This window comes from Synchiropus splendidus, chromosome 18, assembly GCF_027744825.2.
Source record: "Synchiropus splendidus isolate RoL2022-P1 chromosome 18, RoL_Sspl_1.0, whole genome shotgun sequence".
NCBI lineage: Eukaryota > Metazoa > Chordata > Actinopteri > Syngnathiformes > Callionymidae > Synchiropus > Synchiropus splendidus.
This window is the reverse complement of record NC_071351.1, coordinates 2,125,478-2,144,631: the sequence shown is the minus strand read 5'-3', so window position 1 is coordinate 2,144,631 and position 19,154 is coordinate 2,125,478. Positions and strand designations below refer to the sequence as shown.

The window sequence follows — 19,154 nt, the reverse complement described above, 5'->3', positions numbered from 1 at the left end:
CCGCGATCTCATCCTTTCGGTCATGACCCAAAGCTGGTGACCATAGGTGAGGGGGGGAACGTAGATCGATCGGTAAATCCAGAACCACTTGGGGCTAGAACTCTCCACCGACCCGAAGAGAGCAAAGCACCTTATTCTGGTCGAGAACCATGGCCTCAGACTTGGAGGTGCTGATCCTCATCCCGGCCGCTTCACTATCGGCTGCAAATCGCCCCAGCACATGCTGAAGGTCTCGGTCCGATGAGGGCAGCAGAACAACATCTGCAAATAGCAGAGATGAAATTCTGAACAGAACCAGTGACAAAGGGCATATATATATATATATATATATATATATATATATATATATATATATATATACAATATTGTATATATATATATATATATATATATATATATATATATATATATATATATATATATATATATATATATATATATATGAGCTCATGGGGGCCATATAAATACAAAGCAAACTAACAGGTTTCATACATTTTACAGTCGTATGCTTCATATTTGACAACGAATCCAAATTAATTTCCTTCCATTCGATGACACAGGTTTAAGATGAAGCATTTGGTGCCCTGCTAACTTCAGTCAGGGAGATTAAAGGTCCAAAGCAAATCGATCGGCTTTGTTGTTGACAGCAAAAACGCTGACACGCTGAACCTGTTGTTTTCGTACAGGTGGTCACTGACATCTAGTGGTGGATTGGGAAACTTTTTTTCAATTGAAAACAGGAAAAGAACGACAAAATAAAAATGAAACAACGAGAAATGAAAACCTCTCTCAGCTGATGAGGTCAAACAAAACGATCCATGGTTGGAGCTCAGGTTGAGGATGCATGCGTTGGTGTTTGGACCTCCTTTTTTGGCTTTATTGATGGACAACTGGAACAAACGCACTATGATCTCACCCTTTAATCGCTCAGGACAGGCTTTTATTTCGATCAAAACAATGATATCCAGCCACAGAGAGAGAGAGAAAACACGCACTGATCATGAAAGCAAATCTGGTAGATGTCAAGAAATCGCTGCCTTGATGTTGGATCTAGACATATTTGATCTTTAAAAGTGGTATAAAACTAACCCGGACCACATTCTCAGGACAAAATAATAAAACTCAAAACTGTGTTTCACTACTGGAAAGTCAGTTTTAAACACGTGGACGCCTGAATGCATCCTTCGTTCAGAATGAGACCCGACGGTCACGATATCTGTAAGGAAATGAGGTAACTGAATAAAACACTTGTGGGCTAATGGATGACGGTGTGTGTGTGTTGAGGCGCGCGCTGCTCTGCGCTTCATTGTGAAGGGGCGACGACAGGAAGTGGCTGCTGCTGCTGCTGCTAACGGGAGATCAGCTGTTTGCGGAACTGTCACCGAGCACAACAAACCTCCTCAAAGAAGCTCCGCACCGTGAGTAAACATTAACCAACCGTCCACCGAACACCCAGGGGTTCAGTGAGTCGAAAGAGCCTCCGATAAACAAGCCGATCGCCGCGCGGTTGACTACTTTGCACGCGCCGGTCATGTGACGGCGGCTAAAGCAGCGCGGCGGGTGGATGAGCGCGTGGCTGCAGATGAGACACAGACGGTCGGGCGAGTGAGACGTGACCCCAGTTTAATGCGTCTGTCTCGCTCAGGTGGCTCCAGAGTGCCGTCGGGAGTGCGCGCTAGAAGGTGAGGTTCTGCGAGATGTTGTGAAGTTTGGGATCGACTGTTTGGCTTTGCTGCTTCCTCCCTCAGGTTCGTCTGAGTGACACCATGTGGAAGTCACGTGAACGCGCAGGATGAGGCCTGAGCTCAGTGTGTTCCAGGCCGGGGCTCCACCGCAATGAACGCCACCACTCACCCTCCTCCTCCTCCCGGCATCGACGGCGACCTGGCGGTGGGTTATGTGCTGGTGCCGTTTTTCCTCATCACCGTGGCCGGAGTCGCCGCAGCTGTGGTAAGTGGTGACCTGCACCGACTTGACCCCTGCCCAAGTGGTCACCGCAGACAGTCCAGGTCATTCCACGCAGCTCACCTGAAACATGACACACCAGCATCATTTGATGTTCAAAACAACGATTCCGTGTTTGTGTTTCAGGTCATGTACCTTCGCAAGAGAAGGAGGTAAATGTCTGGTTTGCGGCCCCCTCAGGATGCCGCGGTGTGTTTGAGGGTCTCTTCTGTGTCGTCCTCAGGGTGGACCGGCTGCGTCACCAACTGCTGCCCATCTACACGTACGACCCCTCGGAGGAGCTGAACGAAGTTGAGCAAGAGTTGCTGTGGGGAGAGGACGACACAAGGGTGCGTGAAGTTTGCCACGTCTGCCGATTCAACTTTTACAGCGGCGGAATTGGTGGCAGCGCCGAACCATTAACATGGTCCATGTCCACACTTTGTGAGTCAGAAGGCTTCGGTCTGCGTCACCCTTTCAACAGAGCTGGATCCAACTGGATGCCAACGTGCCTGAGATGGTGAAAGTCACGTGTTCAGTGATGGCAAACCTTCTGTCGCACTGAACTGGTGAAGAACTGACCGGTTTGTGACGTCCACACAGGCTGAGTTTGACTCATGAAAGCCACAGATCCTTTCCTCACATTTCCTCCACAGTAAACGGAAGGGTTTGTTTTTTCTAGAAGCCACTGTATGGCTCGCAAATATTTCTCAACTCTCATCTCAAGTGCACTGTGACGTCAAAACATGACGTACAAACACTAGAGGGCGGTGTTCTCCGTCGAACGCTGTGAAAAAAAAAAGGAAGCGTTGAAATAAAAAAGGCGCAAACTTGACTTCCCTCCTTCACAGGAGGTTTATACAAGCCGAATAAGACAGAGGGGGATATTTTGTCATCAGTTGTAGACTGGATTTAACTGAGACTACTGGCTGCATAAAAAAAACAAAAACAAAACTGCCCGCCTAACTTTAGATTTCCTCAGTAAGTGTGATGTAATGTTGGCGTTTTTCTCCTCAGATTGTTCAAGGTTGGGCCAAAGGCTATCAACAAAGGCGTCCTCTTCTGACCAAAGATGTCAAGGCGTGAACACTCTTGACTGGAAGCGGCGAGACTGTCGGACGCGCCTTATTTATTCTCATAATTTATTTGTTTGTCACTGATTCATTGAGAGAATAGTTGTGGTGTGGGTTCACGCTGAGGTGTCAATGCTGTGCACAAACCTTTCCACTGGTTTTGTTTTCTGGAGTTTTTCTGTCCTGGAGTATCAACCACTCACGTGCACCACTTGATGATGATAATTCCTCACTGACTGAAGCGGAACTACACACCCACTCTCCGCGGCGGCGATGATCCCACGTTGTTTTTGGTGAAGCCAAATTGGATGACTCCTTCCCATGGCATGAGGAGTCAGATCTGGAAGTTATCCGTCCACCCCCGGGATTACAGATGACTGGATCCTCAAGAATGTCCTGTCAACAAGACGGGGCAGCAGTGAAGGTGAATGCCAGAGGTTTGACTAAAGCATCAAGGGCGCTTCGCTACCTTTCCTTCATGACTGGACGCCACTTGCAATGTGTTGAGTTTACTGCCGAGTTAAGAGTCACTTCACGTCCTGCACGTGTGATGAGAGCTTATTTTTAAATGCATCAAACGTTGACGTATATTTTACCCAGACGCCTTTTACATCTTCTCAAGAATGAGTCATCGGTTCATAATAAAGAGGCCTTGATGTGACTGTGCTGAGTTACTGCTGTGAAACAAGCGTAGATTGATGGTGAAAGGAAATAAACTAATTTGAGTTCAATGCTTGGAACTGTTTTGTACTATTTTGCAGAGTCAAGTGCTCCTTTATGTCAAGAGAGAATTATAGGAGTGAAGTGAGCTAAACTCTCTCTCACCCAAGTTTACAGTTTTACAGAGATAAATCGAGCCTCAATAAACCTACCAACAACACAACAACATGGACTCGAAGGATGAGAGTACAACAGTTAGGTGACAGAGTTCAAGTGAGGTCAAGTTCAGTTTGGACATGTCAAGTGGCAGAAGATGGAGAATGTTGAAGGCACCAGTGAAAAGAAGAGGACAAGCAATGAGGTGAATGGGGACAGGGAGGATGATCCAAAAACCCAATGGAATATATATATACATGTATGAAGTAGAAGGTAAAGAATACGACTGAGCCCTATTGAATTTGCTGTTAAGTTCCACCATCGTGTTGACTGCACGTCAATGCAGCAACATTTCAACAGAAAGTAAACCATCATGTGATGCGCGTGCGACCCAACAGAACACATAAAAACGAACAATAAAATTCAAGTTACATGAAACACAAAATGCCGATACCCTCAGGTCGACGTGACTCACACCTGCCTTTGATCAGTTAACACTACGCAGTGAGTCAGACATTCCTGTTTGAGACTTTTTTTTTTTTAAACCTTCATTTTCCCAGAGACACAACATACCATTCAAAACAAAAGCCTCTTGTAATAAGAGCAAAAACTGCTTTTCATTGAAGAAAAAAAAGGCAGTGGTTAATCAGTTTGGAAAAGAGAGTAAATCAAACGACTGTAAACTTGGACTTTGGTTTACTCAAAAACAGAGCTGACATTGTGGAATAAGGAAACGCAGGGATGACAAAGAAAATTCTCTTTATTGACCATTTCAATTCTGATACAAATTGCTGTAGGGCACCATAGAAATATAGACGTTGTACATTTATATACGGTGTACATTAAAAAGAATGATCCCATCCTCATGAGTTTACAGTATATAAATGATTGGATTCAGATGGAAATGAACCTGAAACTCACTGTTGAACTCGCGTTGGCAAAAGGGCTGCCAACGGTTTGAAGAAAAACAGAACATATGAAAGCACCCAGTCTATCAAACACACAAACATTTGTCCACAAACCAACAGTTCAGTGCACCAGAAGAATTTTAAAAGGAATAAAACACACCTGCTTGATACGACCTTCCTGTCATTGGCAGTTGATGTTTAAGAAGTAACTCACCATAAGCATGCGGAAATCATAACAGTCCAGCATTTTTTTTTTAAAAACTGTCCGGTGACTTAAAGAAAAACAAAAGGGGGGCTAATGGGAAAAGAAACTGTTGAGTGAGGTATGAAATCACAGGCTTTGTAATGCCCGTTTGCAGTATTCCGGGTTCTGTAACTGAGGTTGTAGCAGCTTAGGTGTGCGTGGAAAACCCAGGAGGACCGTGAACAAGGATTCCCTGACACTTTCAAATACACAACTAGATCCTGTAGCAGGCAGCAAAACAAAAAAACTCACTTCCAAGACTTAAAAGTATATCACAACAAGGTCATGACAGAAGGACCGCGCGGGGCAGCGGCGAGGGCGGCCATGTCGGCTCTCACCGGCTGCCCGACCGTTTCCGTTCGGCTATGCGAGAACTTGAAAACTAAACTAGTGAAGATTGAAAAAAGCTCCCTGAATGACACAGATGCGCTCTGCCTACATCCTTTTTAAAAAAATAAAACCACACACTATACCAAAAATGTTTATCATTACATGACACACACAACTTTTAAAAGTATGTAAACCCAGAGAACCAAAAACAGCAAGATCGACCAGATTCTAGTGAGACGCTTCCTACTGAGGGGGGAAATGCGTGACTATCATTCTACAGGAGGGAGGGGGGGCAGGGGGGCACGGTGAAGCTCTGCCCTACATGTGAGAGGATGCGGTCAAGCAGACTGCAGGTGGAAAGAAATCAAACACACACAGATCTACCACCTAGTCTCATCCAAGCTGAAGCTCAACTCCATCTAAAATACAACGCAGGGGGTAGGTTAACTTCACACAAACAGATTGCAAGTATAGGTAAAATTCACCCTTGTCCAGTACAAAACATGGAGATAACTATATGCCCTACCATCTCAGATGCGGGTACAACAAAAACGAAGCAGAGGAAATGACCTACAAACCAGCGTTAGGTGGGGTGGGGTGGGGTGGGGTGGTGGGAGAAAGACAATCCAGGCCCCTAGTAGCTTGACTTTGTCCAGTCGAAAAGACTCGTGATAACATGGAGAGAAAAAGGGCCATCGAGTAAATCTTAGATCTATGCTTGAGCATGGTCCATTGTTCTATCCAGTGCTGTTGCAAGATTGATGTTTGAATATGCTGCCTCTCCTTGGACAGAGGGGCTTCGTCGTGAACAGTGGTCAAGTGGTGGCACCGACGTCCGAGATGAGGCCCAGTTCTGGTTAACAGTAAGTCAGTATGTTGAGTGAGGTAGCATGCGTAGTGGATTACTGTTCCTCCTCCTCTTCCTCCTCCTCCTCTTCCTCCTGCTCCTCTTCGCCAGATGATTCCTGTGCAGCCTTTTCCTCCTTCTCCTGTTGGAAGAGAAGCCAGAGTCAGGTTCTCAGTGCCGCGGCGGCTGCTTGTGATTCATGATCTTTTAAGAACAGCCAGCGACAAAAAAACGTGAGTCACACAAACTGCGCCGTTCATTCATAAAAACAGCAAAAAGGAAACCACGCGGCCGGGGCGGGGGTAACTTCAGGTCACTCCTCTGTGACTCATCCAGAGCTGGCCATTTGGAACATTCCCTAAACAACCACCAGAAAACCACAACTTCATCCGCTTTCCAGGGTTGACTGACAGTTTTGGATGACTTTTGCTTGAAGGTCGGGATCACGCCCTGAGTGTTCTGGTGGCAGACTGCAGGAATGAGGGTCACAGAAGCTTCATCTCAAACACCAAGTGGCAGCTGAATTCAGGAGTGGACCAGTCCTGCACTCACACCACCAGACACTGGCTTCCTTGTGACGTCAGCATGCGTTTCTCTTCATATTAGGGCTCAATCACACTGGCACAAGACTTGCTGGGCCCCACTGGGCCCCCGAGCGTGATGTGCAGGACGTTTGCGTCTTGAACCCAGAGGAGGGCCATTCAACTTGCTAAGGGCCCAGCTAAGATACTGTGACCGTGGGGAGGTGCTTACAAGCCAATTCCATAAAACAAAAAGTTTTTTCATGCTGAAAACAGAACAACAAAAACACTATCGGGATGGGTCGTTTGAATGGAATAGTTGGTTTTTAACAGGGTCGCTTGAACCGGAAGGAACCGCACAACGAGCAGAAAGCACCAAGGGTGAAGACGCAGCGGTTCGTCTTGTCCAGAGAAAGCAGGCGCGGCACAGAAGCCATGACCGAGAGAACCTTGACTGTTTCCCTGGTATTAATGATCGAACAGGCACACACAAAAGAGCTATTTTCCTAAAGTCGACTACCGCCAGGTATTTGTTACATTCACCAGGTTGACACGCGTAGCGTGTACATCACAGATGACAACAACGTGGCAATGTCTCCTGAGGGCCGAGGCAACTTTGACGTCTCCGAGCTAACAATGAGGGGACGCTATGAGGTGCACAGAGATGGCTTCAGACGACCCTGTTAAAAACCAGCTATTCAACACGCATGACCCATCCCCATAGTATTTTTTACGGAATTCATTTACAAAACATGAAAAAACACGCCATTATTCTTTTTGTATCATTTCAATTTTCATTTCAGAACGAATCATACACGGACCTCCAAAAACTACACAGAAAATGTTGACTTGTTGTGTTTTATTTAATTTAAATCTATTCAATTTAAATATTGTCAGTGTGTCAAATATTTCAAAGTGTACTTTCAATTCTGATGTATTTTAAGGGTTAAGAAATGCAAAAATCTAAAATTGTCAATGGAAAAGACAAGTAAGAAAAATGAAAAAAGGAAATCATGTTTCAGTTGCATCATAATAAAGAAAAAAAAAGGCACAAGACAAAAACGTCAGAAACATTTTGACGTGATCGGTTTTATAGTTTTACTCTGACTCCAGAAGGGCCACAAAAATATCGTCAAAAGGGCCGCATTTGGCCCCGGGCTGCTTTAACCCTTGCATCTAATTGGTCGCCAACTTTAAGTGGCTTCCATCAATGGAAACATCACAGGATTTAGTGCATTCGGAGACACGAGAGGAGGTCGGTCAGATAGTTGCCAGTCCACCCTGATGCTTGAAAGTTTTTTCCGCCTCAAGCTAGAGACAGTCAATATCTGTCCTCAAATGTTTTGGTATGTAAAGCACCGAGGACGGCGACAACTAAAGCCGCCAGCCTGCACCCCACTCCGATCTGAACAGTTGAAACATGTCAACTCTGGCGGTGAGAAAGATTGAAAGCTCATTTCAGTGACATTTACCATGCGGCTCGGCAGAATAGGCCGAACGCAGGCCATATTTGGAAACATCAGGGAAACACTCACCTCCTTCTTGGGCCTTCCTCTGCGCTTCCCTGAAGCAGGTGCTTCTGACTTTGCCTGGAGGAACAGCGCAGGGTTAGACTCAAAAGCAGTTGGCTGTGCCGAGTGCAAACAATGCTGTCGACAATCTCTGCCTGCAGGTGGCGTCAGCGTCCTTGCAAAGAGGTGGCCAGATGAGGGCACCGGGTTCATGGGCCATTATCTAGGAGGCCGGCAGAAAGTGCACACAGGCCACTCAAGTTGGCCGAGCACCTGGTCTGAGGCTGGGAGACAGCTGGAGGAACCGAGCGGAGAGGAGCGCTCGGCAGCATGGAACTACAACATTCATACACGTGTGCTTGGTTTCCCCTGTCTTTCCGATTCTTAGAAAAGACAATGAGAGCAGCGGGGAGTTGGTGGGTTCGGAGAGGAAGAGGCAGAAAAAAAAAGGCTGTTGTTGCTATGGAGACGGCAGGCAGAGTAGAACTAGGACTGTGCGATGGCTAGGTTGGGGGGTGGGGGGGTCTGAGGGGTGCTTCGTGTCAGCTTGGCAACAGCCACTGCACCTGCAGCACACTGTGCACCACATACTGCAGGACAGGAAGTACAATTTGAGCGCTGCTAGGAGGAAAAGGGCAAGAAATCTAGGCTTCTCATGCACCTGAACGTCACACGGGAGGTGATCCACTCACCTTGCTCTTGCTGGGTGCCTTGTTTTTGCTTCCCTTTGGCCGCCCTCTGGGCCTCTTGGGAGTGGGAGACCCACTGGCCTCCTGCCAAATAAAACCATGTACATCTTGTAAAACATCATGAGTCAAGCCAGAGTGTCGAAACAGACGAGGCTGAGATCAGAACAACACAGGAAACTGGGTCCTTCACAAGAGAGCGACCGTCACCTTCCACGTCAAACGGCGGTCAAGCAGGGAAAAAAAAACAGTGAGTGATGACCAAGCAGACAGCTTACAAGCGTGCTGTCACGCATCAGTGAAGGTGTTGATCTAAAAACGAACTGCGTGCACTGTGTGATGAACAGCTGTGTCTGTCCACTGGGAAACCAGCATCATGCAGAGGTGACGCCACATGCTGCCCTCTTCAGGCGCTCGGCGGAACTACTTACGTCTGAGCCCTTTACCTGGGGCTGCTTGCGGGGTCTCCCACGCCCCCTCTTCTCTGTGGTCTCCTTCTCCTTCGGCGAGACTGTGCCCTTGTCGCTCATGTTTCCTTCTCTATCAGACCTGGTGGGTGAACGTGGACAGTCGAGGTCACGCTGTTGCTCGGTCAGACGCCCGCAAACTGCACATCGAAAATGACCGGGATAACCGCACGCCGGTAACCCGTCTAATCCGCGCTTATTTCCTGGTCTATTTCGGTCTGCGTCGCGGTATAAACAGGGGATTTGAATTCAACTGATCTCTGGTTTTGCTACCCGGGGATAGGCCACACAAAGCCGCCGAAAACCCGTTGAACCCTGTGGTGCGTTCACGTACCAGCCAGAGGCACAGGCCTGCGATTGTTGTGGCCGCTTATCAGGCCTGTTTGGGGCGCGTGTCTGCGCGCAGCAGTCCACCCGCGGTCACGAAATACAGCCCACCGTCGACCTATCGCCGTGATAGGTGCACGATACACGCCTTGCACGGCACCCGCGAGGCCAACAAAGGAGCAACACGGTGAGGAATCTGCCCGTTATCTGCAAGTGAAAGCCCGGGCTAACGCAACAATAGACGGCTCGACATGGAAGCGTCCGAGCTTCACGCGGACACGAGTCAAACCGCACTGCACGACGGCGCGCCGCACTCACCGCCACCGTCTTCCCAGTGAAATAGTCCCGGAGCCAGAGGTTTTCTCCGGCGAGCCTCTCGCTTACAGCCGGTAACCAGCCTCGCGCCGACGACCGATTTTATTCGTCAGACTGCAGCCCGCCCCTTTAAAAGCACACCGCCTGTCGGAACCAGCGCAAGAGAGCCCAAACCTACCGGTTCGCAGAGGGATCGAGTTCAGCGTCGCCCAGCGAGGAGCATGTGCGTCCCGTCCTCGTCAGATAAAGGGAAAAAAGGCGCCAGCCAGAAGAGTTTTGGGGCAATTTAAAGAGCCGCCCTCATGGGAGCCGAACACTGGAGGGCGGAGATATGATAAATGGGCCACCAACAGGACGAGCTGGGCGACCCTCCCCCTCCAGGAGCCCTCGTCCCACCACGGCCAGGACGGTTTTCATCCTCCAGAAACCAAAGTTTTCTTCGATTTATATCGGTATTGCATGGAAACGATGATATGGACACAAGTTTATTCATCAATGAACATACCAGAATCCATTTTTTTTATCACAAGGTTCGCGGATCACGCCGTTTTTACTATATACTAAATAAAAACAGGACACTTTTCTGCAGGTTCGGTCCAAAACGGTGCGACTAAATGAGGTCAACGCAAGTGGAGAAGAGAACGTTATCACCTCTGGAGGTGTTTTGAGTTTCACAGCTTCAAAACATGAATGAGTTGCTGGCTTTAAAACAAAAAGAAATGTAAAAAAAAAAAAAAAAAAAAAACTACAGACACCCGTTGATGACATCATGTGCCTTCAGAGAGTCTTGAGAGACCAGTTTCCTTCCAACAATCAGGGAAACACAAACTTCTGCAGCCGCTCTGAAGGAGCTGCGACTCTGGAGAGAAACTGGTTGGACTGTGTGTCAACAACTGTTGGAACTCCACGAGACGTGATCCGGTTCAGCAGGTCATCACGAGCGGAAATACTCCACCAACATTAACTCTTCAGGTGAGCGCAGGGCCCCAAACTGACTCTGGTCTGAGTGAGATTTTAGGATCGAGAGAACATCATGAACGTGGGTGAAACGTCTGACACGCCACGTGTTGGAATTGCAGCAACATCAACATGTAAGTTCTGTTTTTGGCTGCATCATTTCCGACAGATTTGAAATCTCAGCGTCTTGTTGAAGAGAAACATCTCTGGCTTCAGTGCTCACCACTGACCAACCCACCGACTGCTGCATTCACACTGGAGCTTGGTCCCATCTGGAGGCCGCGGCTCCTCCTCCACCTCCTCCTCCTCCGCCGGCTGAGGTGTGTAAAGGTTTAACACCGAGCGCCGCTCCGCTCAGAAGTGCGGACCTCACAAATGTGACGGCGGCACGTTTAAGGCCTGTGTGAGCGCCGGACTCAACATTTTTCTCAATGAGTCCAATGTTCTGCTCAGCATGTGCTGGCGGCACAAGCCTCCCCTTCATTCCCATGTCTTACTCCATTCACTTCCTTCCCCTCTATCTTCCTCCAGACCCATCCCCCACCCCTTCACACATCTCTGCGGCCCGCCAAATGTGGATGGAGACAAGGAAACAGGTCCTTTGTGTGTGTGTGAGTGTGTGTGTTAAAGGCACCCCCCATCTGCAACTGGCACCACCTGGAGACCAACAAGGGGACGACTGGCTCATGTCATTTCTATTCAATTATTTTGGCATTAAACTGCCCCCGTGATGAAGAAACAGACTGATCGAGTTATGTGACGATTATTGTTGTCTGTCGCTACCTTTCACTTTGCGACTGCAGCTTCCTTTTTCTCCCAGCTTTTTCCGGTCGTCGCCACAGCAGATGAACCGTGTCCCAGCTCCTCTCACACCTGGCCAGGCCGCCCTTCTGTTCCTGGGTCACATTCTGCCATTTGATAGCACCTGACGTGCGAAAAAAAAGCGGGTGTTATATGCTGCATTAGCCCAAGATGCTTCATGCAACACTATTCAATCCATGCAGATGATTTTCCTCATTCGTAATATCAATTTCCAACCACTGAAAATGTTTTAAAAAGTCAATGAATAAAGCATTTTCAGGGCAGAAAAACGCTTTGTTAATAGTAGCATGAAGCTTCGTACTGATCAGTCTTTACATTTTGATATTTTATTTTCCAGCTAAATTAAAACCTGTTTTGTATTGTCACACTCCATTGGTTTATAATAATGATTTTAAAAAATATATTTTATACCATATGTTGGACATTTTTCCTGCCTGCTGACGTGGTTCTCTTTCAGACGTGAGGAAAGTGTGGCCCGAGGGCCAGTGAGGTCCCTTTGCTGACACTTCTGCAGCTCTCATGAGGTCAGAGCAAAACAGAAGGTTTATTTGTGTACGGTTCAACAGGATGGAGCAACTGAGGACACGGAGCTTGGAAATTTCAATTTCTTTGGCCACTACGTTCAACTGATTTGGCGACGCCACATGTCTTTTCAAGCAGGTGCTTGAAGGAACTGGTTTACACACAAATAAACCTTGAACAATATCAGAAGTTTATGTGAGGTTTGGAGCTGAAATCAGACGTTTAGACCCTGAAAGCTCATGGAAGGAGCCTGTATTTGTGAGCAACAACATGGTGGTCAATTGAGGGATGATGCTGTCAGACATAACGCTGAAAAGAAATTGTAATAAAGTCATAAACAACATAAATGTTTTTTTGCTTTGCTTTACGTCCTTCTGCCTTCCAAAATGAAACAGTACTTTTCTGTCTTTTCTTTTTTCTTTTTAAATAATTCTTAACTATTTGAATTCAAACTATAACTCATAATATACTTTTAAGGGGTTTATTTAAATATTCCCACCCATTCCCCCATTCATGCTGCTATTTCAAATTGTAATATCAAATAAAACAAGACGATATTGTTCATGAGTAATGCACATTTTTTACAGTATTTCTTGTCACTAAAATCCATAACACCCATTTTAAGCATTAACTTTCCTTGTTTTATTACATGATAGCAACATAATAATTCAATTGTGCACGTATCACCTTGCGCTGGATTCTATTCTGGACCACAGAATGATTTTTGACTAAACAGATTCTCTATTGTGCTTCAGGTAGGATTCAATTCTATGAAGCATTATTGCATTATTATTGCTTGCACAGTGATTCTAACCCAGACAGAAGGAGGAGAAGGTGCAAACAGAGATCCGCCCTGAGAACTGCAGATCATGGCAGACAGAAATCTGATTAGCCATCAGGACACGGGGGTTGGGGAGGAGGGGGTCATGGCCCTTGATGGCATGCGCACCCCTCACCCCCACCTCTGATCATTTCCCTTCACTACACGTCCATCCGTCTTCCCCTCCGCCACGCTCCCCCGCTCATTCGAGCCATCCATTTTTAGCTGCTGTGCAAACCGCAGGCGTGCTGCAGCCAAACCGCTGAACAGATGTGGACAAAACATCCGATTCCTGCCGGGCTCCGGGTTTCCCCCTTTGCTTCTGTTGGCCCTGGATGCGCCTGGACATGACTAACACACACACACACACACACATCCTCGTGCCTGGCCTCCAATGAGCGGCGGAAAGGAGGAAAAGAGCAGTTGAGACGGAACCACATCATTGGGCGAGGAGAATTTGAAAGGCACCGTGGGCGGGGGAAGAGGCTGCGTGTGGGCGTCTTTTATACTTGGGAGAGGGGGCGGATGGAGGTTAGTGGGCGGGGGCGGGGCCGGGCTGATTCACTGCGCTCGTGAGTCATATCTGAGTCACACTAACACAGGAAGCAGCGCGTGCAGCCTGTTTGAGGAACTCGTATTTATCTAAAACACACATTGGCTGAGATTAATCCAACTATTTTATACTCCGTCCTCGGGTGACTGACTCACCACTCCACTTTTCATTGTTAAATACTTTCATATCCACATCCTGGAGACTCTGGAAAGACATCAAGCTGGTGAGTCAGTCATCGTGACTCAAGCTTCTCAAATACTTCAGCGCTCGCCACCTCCACTTCCACATGCCAGTCGCTCTTTCTCTTCTTATCTTTATCATTCTTCTCGCTCAGTTTGTATCACCTCGTGTCCGGTAGAAAACTTTGCAAAGTGAAGCAAAACCTCTCCAACTAACTTTACAACAGAGTGGTCAAAGGTTGGCGTGATATTCAGAGCACTTTTACACTTCATTTCAGAGCAATAATGTCACAAAAAAGGATTTCTCAAACACATCATTATGATTTGTGCATAAGTCGACGCTGCCAACAAGCAAAGCTAACAAAAATGCAAGAAATGCTTGGCATTTTTGCTTGGATTTCATATGGGCTTCATAGGTTTTCATTCGAAGGTAAAACAAACCACACATCAATAAATGCAAGTGAAATCAGCCATAGTATATATATATATATATATATATATATATATATATATATATATATGTGTGTGTGTGTGTGTGTGTGTGTGTGTGTGTCATGTGCAAGCTTGAAGTCAGAAATCACTTCACTTTCTTTTACAAGAATGGGAAGCTTGCTCCAACGGTAGGGGGAAAAAAACCGTTTCGTTTCAGCTAATAGATGGTGAAACTCTCATCTAAAAATAAAACCATGAACAAGTAACGGAACTGAAGGACGAATGCTAACGCAGTGAAACGGCACCATCTGGTGGCCTGAAAGAGCATGACACGCACCTCACCACTCAAGGCGACAGCGTGAAGCCTCCCTCAATCCTCGAATAAAAACAGGAAGAAAATAACATGAATAACGGTGTCCAATAAAGGCCAAGCCACCGCTCTGTGTAACGTTATACACAGACCTCAGTCTTCATGCGGTGAAGTCTTGTTTCGATCACAGCGTCTCCAGGCAACTGAGCTCGTGGGAGGATCTGTCCACTAGAGGGAGCTCTTACCCCGCGACACACCGACCTCTGACTCCTCCCTGGGTCTGAAACTAAAACTCTTATTTCGTAGTTTCAGAGCGGTGAGTCAACATACTTCCGCTGACCTTCATTCGCCCAATTGAACCGAAATAGATGAAGGCGATGGGCTCTCTCACGGTACTGTTCGCAGGCTCATAAAGCGGAGCCACCCAGGTGACGGTGCAGCTTTTGCATTCATCCACACGACGCACACGCTGCTCCCCATTGATCTGGGCCACCACCTTGGTCCTGACACACCAGCAGCTCGGCAGAACCACGTTTACTCAGCTAATTTCCAATGAGATGCCACACGCGCACGTGCAACAGACACGTGTTTTCACAGAACCGCCAAGAGCAGACAGCGCTGTGGGACCCAGCTGTTGCGTGTCTGGCGTCCCACCCTGGTGTGTGGATCAGTTGCGCGACTCAGCTCTGTCACCAGGATGTCCGTCTCTGGCCGTGACCGCAGGCCGGTGTCGGGTGGCCCGCGGCAGCCAGTGTCAAGTCGCGGCCTATCGATGCACGATCAGAGTTGCTGACGTCGGGCCAGGCTGCTGCCACCCACGGGGCCCGAGGTCAGACAGATTGGCCCATTTGTAATGCAGAGGGCGCCCCACAGCTGCATTAACTATTTAAGTGTGGTTATCTGCAGGTAACGCTACGCCGGCAGCAGCCCAACAAACCGGTCGGGCTGAAGTTTCAGCAAGGATGGAGGGGTCCTGCACATCATGAAGCCGTGCTTTATGTGATTCTTTCCTGTCAGAAAGAATCATTCTTGATTCTGTCATAGGAAAACTAAACACGGCCGGTGCATGTGTCACTCACAAGGCCTGGCGGGAGCAGAGTTGCCCTCAGAAGGGGAGGATGCGAGGGGTCGTCCCTCCCTCCGCCGTGTCACCTGCCAGCCAGGAGCAGCAGAATCCCACCTGCCTGCGGGACGAATCGCTCCGGTGTCCGATCAGCAGCAGCGGAGCCGACGGGAAACCTATGAACAGAGAGCAGGTGATGGATTACGCAGTATTAACAAGGCACTCGCGCAGCTTGGAGTCCAACTTCATCCTCACTTCAACCAAAACAGCAGGCTGCATATGCAAATACTCGCTGGTCTGACGCAGCAGCACTCAGCGTTAGAAATAAAAATCACTATTTATGCATGAAGTGTATTGACAAGAGCATTACATGTAATAACACAGTCATTTAAACTTCAGTCGCTCGCAGTTTAACCAATGAAACAGAAATTGAACAGATCTCGTGACCCAATTCATGAGACCGGTGATGTAAACACCTTTGTGGAATGATGGTGGAAAGTGTGTGTTAATAACAGTGTGTGTGACAGCACCACAGTGTTACAGTAGTACATCTAATTGTTGACTTTAAAATATAAATAAATACCAGGGTCAAACCAGAAGTGAACATGAAATGAAGGTATGAAAAATGCACAAATCGAAGAGGATGAATCCACAGAGATCCTCCAAAACTCCAATCTATTTCCCCAGTTTTTCACTGCAGGGGTGAGGAGCCATCCACTTCCAGGTCATCACTCATCTCCATACGCTCTCTCAGGGAACATGGAGCAGCAGAGTTGAGGAAGGTTAATGAGGCCCACTCAAAGGGCAGGAGGACACCAGGCGCGGCCCAAACTGTGACACGTTCCAGCACCACGGCCCATAATTACACCCCCCTGAAAGACTGGCCGACCAAAGCAGAGCAGAGAAGCTGGCCACAGACAAGTGGCGGTAATGACCCAGATCCCTCCATCACAGAGGTGTCCGGCAGAAAGGTCAGGGAGAGTGTTGCGCGGGAGGCCAGGTGAGGGATAATTGGAGGAGAGTCTTGGTGGACGTCTGACGCTCCGGACGTCTTCAGCGCGGGTCAAGAGAGAAGCAACTCGGCCTTTCTCCAAAACTCTCGAGACTCGTTTCACTGCGCCAACTGGAGGAGGTGGCATTTCCAGCCAAGCTAAGTGTAAAGGTCAGGCTGAGTCCCCAAGTTGAGGAAGTTTCTTTTGTCATCGCCACAGTAAAGGACATGAGTTTAGCTTGGCCTGATAAACACAGACTCATGAAATTGTCTTGTCTGACTGGGCTTTTCAGCAGATCTTTCATCACACACTCTCACGCACGTGTGGCGACACTTCCACCTTCCATGGCTGCTGCTCACAGAAAAGAGAGAAGTGAGGCCTGATAAGAGTCTTCTCGCACTTCAGTGGCGAAGAGCGGTGTCTGAACATCTCATCATGCAGAGGGGGCTCTTGCTTCTGTGCAGTAAACCTAGTCACAGATCAACATCCGACAACAGCTCCACACACTGGCAGATGTTCAGCCTTTTCATTGAGCGGCAGACGACAACTCACTTCCTGTTTGCAGGAGAGAAGCTGACTGACAGGGGTTTCATGTGAACCAGTGAGTCCAACAGGACAGAGGTCTGAGAAGAAGCGCAGCTGGGCAGAGAAAGCAAAGAATGAGTTCGGGTTTCCTTCAGACAGGGGTGTTTTTGTACTTCACATCATCGTCATCATCATCACCTCCACGTCTGCGTCTCTGAGAATAAACAAGTCCATTGTTATTATGCCTTCATCGTTGTTGTCGCCATCATCTTCATCTTCATCTTCTCTCCATCATCATCCATCAAACCCTCATCATATCTTCATCACCACCGGATCATCATCATCATCTTCTTCATCCCATCATCATGAACATCACACCCATCTTCGTCATCATCACTATCATCTCACATCTTCACTCTCACCAATCTTTGCTATCAAACAACGCCATTTGTTGCAACCTCCTCCAGGTCTCTCCTGGATGACCAAGCTTCTAGTTGAACCTACTCCATTGTCTCCAAGAGAGGAACTGGAGTTCACCTGGACTTAAAGATGGCACCTTCAAAACCACATCTTTAAGTCTCATAGTTTCCAGTCTCCGATGAAAACAGAGGATGGAGAGACGACGGCAGCACCGGCACCGATGCATGGCCGAAACATCTGCTCGAATTATGACAACGTTTCATCTTATTTCATCCACGAATAAAGAATGTTTTCACACATAGGACCAAGATCTTCTGTCCAAACAGGAAGGACATTCACACACAGTATTGAAGGGAAATGATTGGACATCATGAGGAATAAAAATAGACAAACCCTCAAGGGGATTGGGAGTGTGGAGGAGGCCCAGCAGCAACAGTCAAACACCTCTGCAAGGTGCTGAAAAGGGGCTCCAGTGGAGGGCTCCGATGCCCCAAGTCAATCAACATCTATTCTTCTGCACGATAACTGAGAGCACTGAGGAAAGGTCAAAGGAAGATATCTGGCCTGTGGCACACTTTAAAACTTACTAAAACACTTACTTATGAGATTTATAAACAACAAAAAGGTTGAGCTTTTGTGTGCACAACTGAAAAAAAAGCCTTTTGGAGTCTCACAAAATCGGCCATTGGTATAGACCAGAGCAGGGCAAAGTGCGGCCCGGGGGCCATATGCGGCCAGATGTCTGTACTTTCGTGGCCCGTTTGACGTCAGACTAGAACTACAAGTAAAATGTCTTAATTTTTCTGCCTTTTTTCGTTCTTTCTCTTTTAGTCACCACCACCACTTCAGCTGTAAATATAGCATGTTCTTGTTTTCAGACTACAATTTTCTTCTTTTCATTGGCCGTTATGTGTTTTTCTTATATACTGAAAATATATTTGGATTTGATAAATTGCCTCTTTATCTTGAACGCCTGGTCTATAGTTGATTTATTGTCAAATTAAGTGGATATAAAATGAAATATTTACACTTCTTGCATTGCATTTCATATTTTCCGTCATGTTTTGTAGTCATCGCTCTCTTTCTTTTGATGCTGGCCCCTCACAACCGTTACAGATTCTAATGTGGCCCTTCAAGTGTGTGAAGTGTAATCTCTGGTACAGACAGAATAAAAATTCTGTTTGGAGGACCCATGCGGGAGGTCAACGGCCTCGAGCCAGGACACGGCTGAGGAATTTGTCCCACCAAAGCTCAGGTGGCCACCCAATTTTTCATGATGTCTAAAACCATCAAGTCCAGGAGCGGATGTGACAGAGCCCTGGCTTCAACACAAATGGGAATTTATGGCATTACATAAAGGACAAAGTAGCTGAAAACCAACCAGGCGGCGCCCAAGCACTCAGAAACACCATAAAAAGTTGCTGAGTGGGAAATACCGCGCAGGCCCCGTTGAAAGCAGAGACGTCTGGCTCCTGTAATTGTGGAGGCTGGCGAACCGAACACTGTTTTGAGCAACAATGAAATCACGCTAAACACTGCAGGTTAAACTGACCTGCTTTATGTTTCATCA

The 19,154-nt window shown here is 47.3% G+C and overlaps 2 protein-coding genes across 11 annotated transcripts; one reads left to right on the top strand and one right to left on the bottom strand.

The window, feature by feature from the left end:
• The first annotated feature begins 959 nt into the window (after positions 1-959).
• Positions 960-3,748, top strand: smim29 (small integral membrane protein 29). Of its 7 annotated transcripts, none has more exons than XM_053849662.1 (6): positions 960-1,218; positions 1,285-1,418; positions 1,646-1,682; positions 1,749-2,117; positions 2,189-2,294; positions 2,962-3,748. In XM_053849662.1, exons 4-6 carry the CDS (start codon positions 1,837-1,839, stop codon positions 3,028-3,030), a joined length of 456 nt encoding a protein of 151 aa, XP_053705637.1. In that variant the 5' UTR covers positions 960-1,218; positions 1,285-1,418; positions 1,646-1,682; positions 1,749-1,836; the 3' UTR covers positions 3,031-3,748. The 7 variants fall into 7 exon arrangements, with proteins under 7 accessions (XP_053705637.1, XP_053705642.1, XP_053705641.1 ...); XM_053849667.1 differs by having other exon boundaries at positions 960-1,418; positions 1,820-1,950; positions 2,092-2,117; XM_053849666.1 differs by having other exon boundaries at positions 960-1,418; positions 1,749-1,950; positions 2,092-2,117.
• Positions 3,749-4,576: 828 nt separating this feature from the next.
• Positions 4,577-10,370, bottom strand: hmga1a (high mobility group AT-hook 1a). 4 transcript variants are annotated; one of them, XM_053850588.1, is made up of 5 exons: positions 10,168-10,370; positions 9,327-9,429; positions 8,887-8,967; positions 8,219-8,272; positions 4,577-6,304 (listed from the first exon to the last, which is right to left on the bottom strand). In XM_053850588.1, the coding sequence occupies exons 2-5, from the start codon at positions 9,408-9,410 to the stop codon at positions 6,218-6,220; spliced, it is 306 nt and encodes a 101-aa protein (XP_053706563.1). In that variant the 5' UTR covers positions 9,411-9,429; positions 10,168-10,370; the 3' UTR covers positions 4,577-6,217. The 4 variants fall into 4 exon arrangements, with proteins under 4 accessions (XP_053706563.1, XP_053706561.1, XP_053706560.1 ...); XM_053850586.1 differs by lacking the exon at positions 10,168-10,370 and adding an exon at positions 9,993-10,148; XM_053850585.1 differs by having other exon boundaries at positions 4,578-6,304; positions 9,312-9,429; positions 10,168-10,330.
• Between the last annotated feature and the right edge of the window lie 8,784 nt (positions 10,371-19,154).

Excerpts from the sequence above, each read along its gene's own strand:
- hmga1a (XM_053850585.1), bottom strand. The coding sequence starts at position 9,410 with ATGAGCGACAAGGGCACAGTCTCGCCGAAGGAGAAGGAGACCACAGAG. Across the intron at positions 8,273-8,886 it reads AGGCACCCAGCAAGAGCAAG|GCAAAGTCAGAAGCACCTGC; the intron begins GTGAGTGGATCA and ends CTGTTCCTCCAG. Across the intron at positions 6,305-8,218 it reads GAGGAAGGCCCAAGAAGGAG|GAGAAGGAGGAAAAGGCTGC; the intron begins GTGAGTGTTTCC and ends CTCTTCCAACAG.
- smim29 (XM_053849662.1), top strand. The coding sequence starts at position 1,837 with ATGAACGCCACCACTCACCCTCCTCCTCCTCCCGGCATCGACGGCGAC. Across the intron at positions 2,118-2,188 it reads TACCTTCGCAAGAGAAGGAG|GGTGGACCGGCTGCGTCACC; the intron begins GTAAATGTCTGG and ends TGTCGTCCTCAG. Across the intron at positions 2,295-2,961 it reads GGGGAGAGGACGACACAAGG|ATTGTTCAAGGTTGGGCCAA; the intron begins GTGCGTGAAGTT and ends TTTTCTCCTCAG.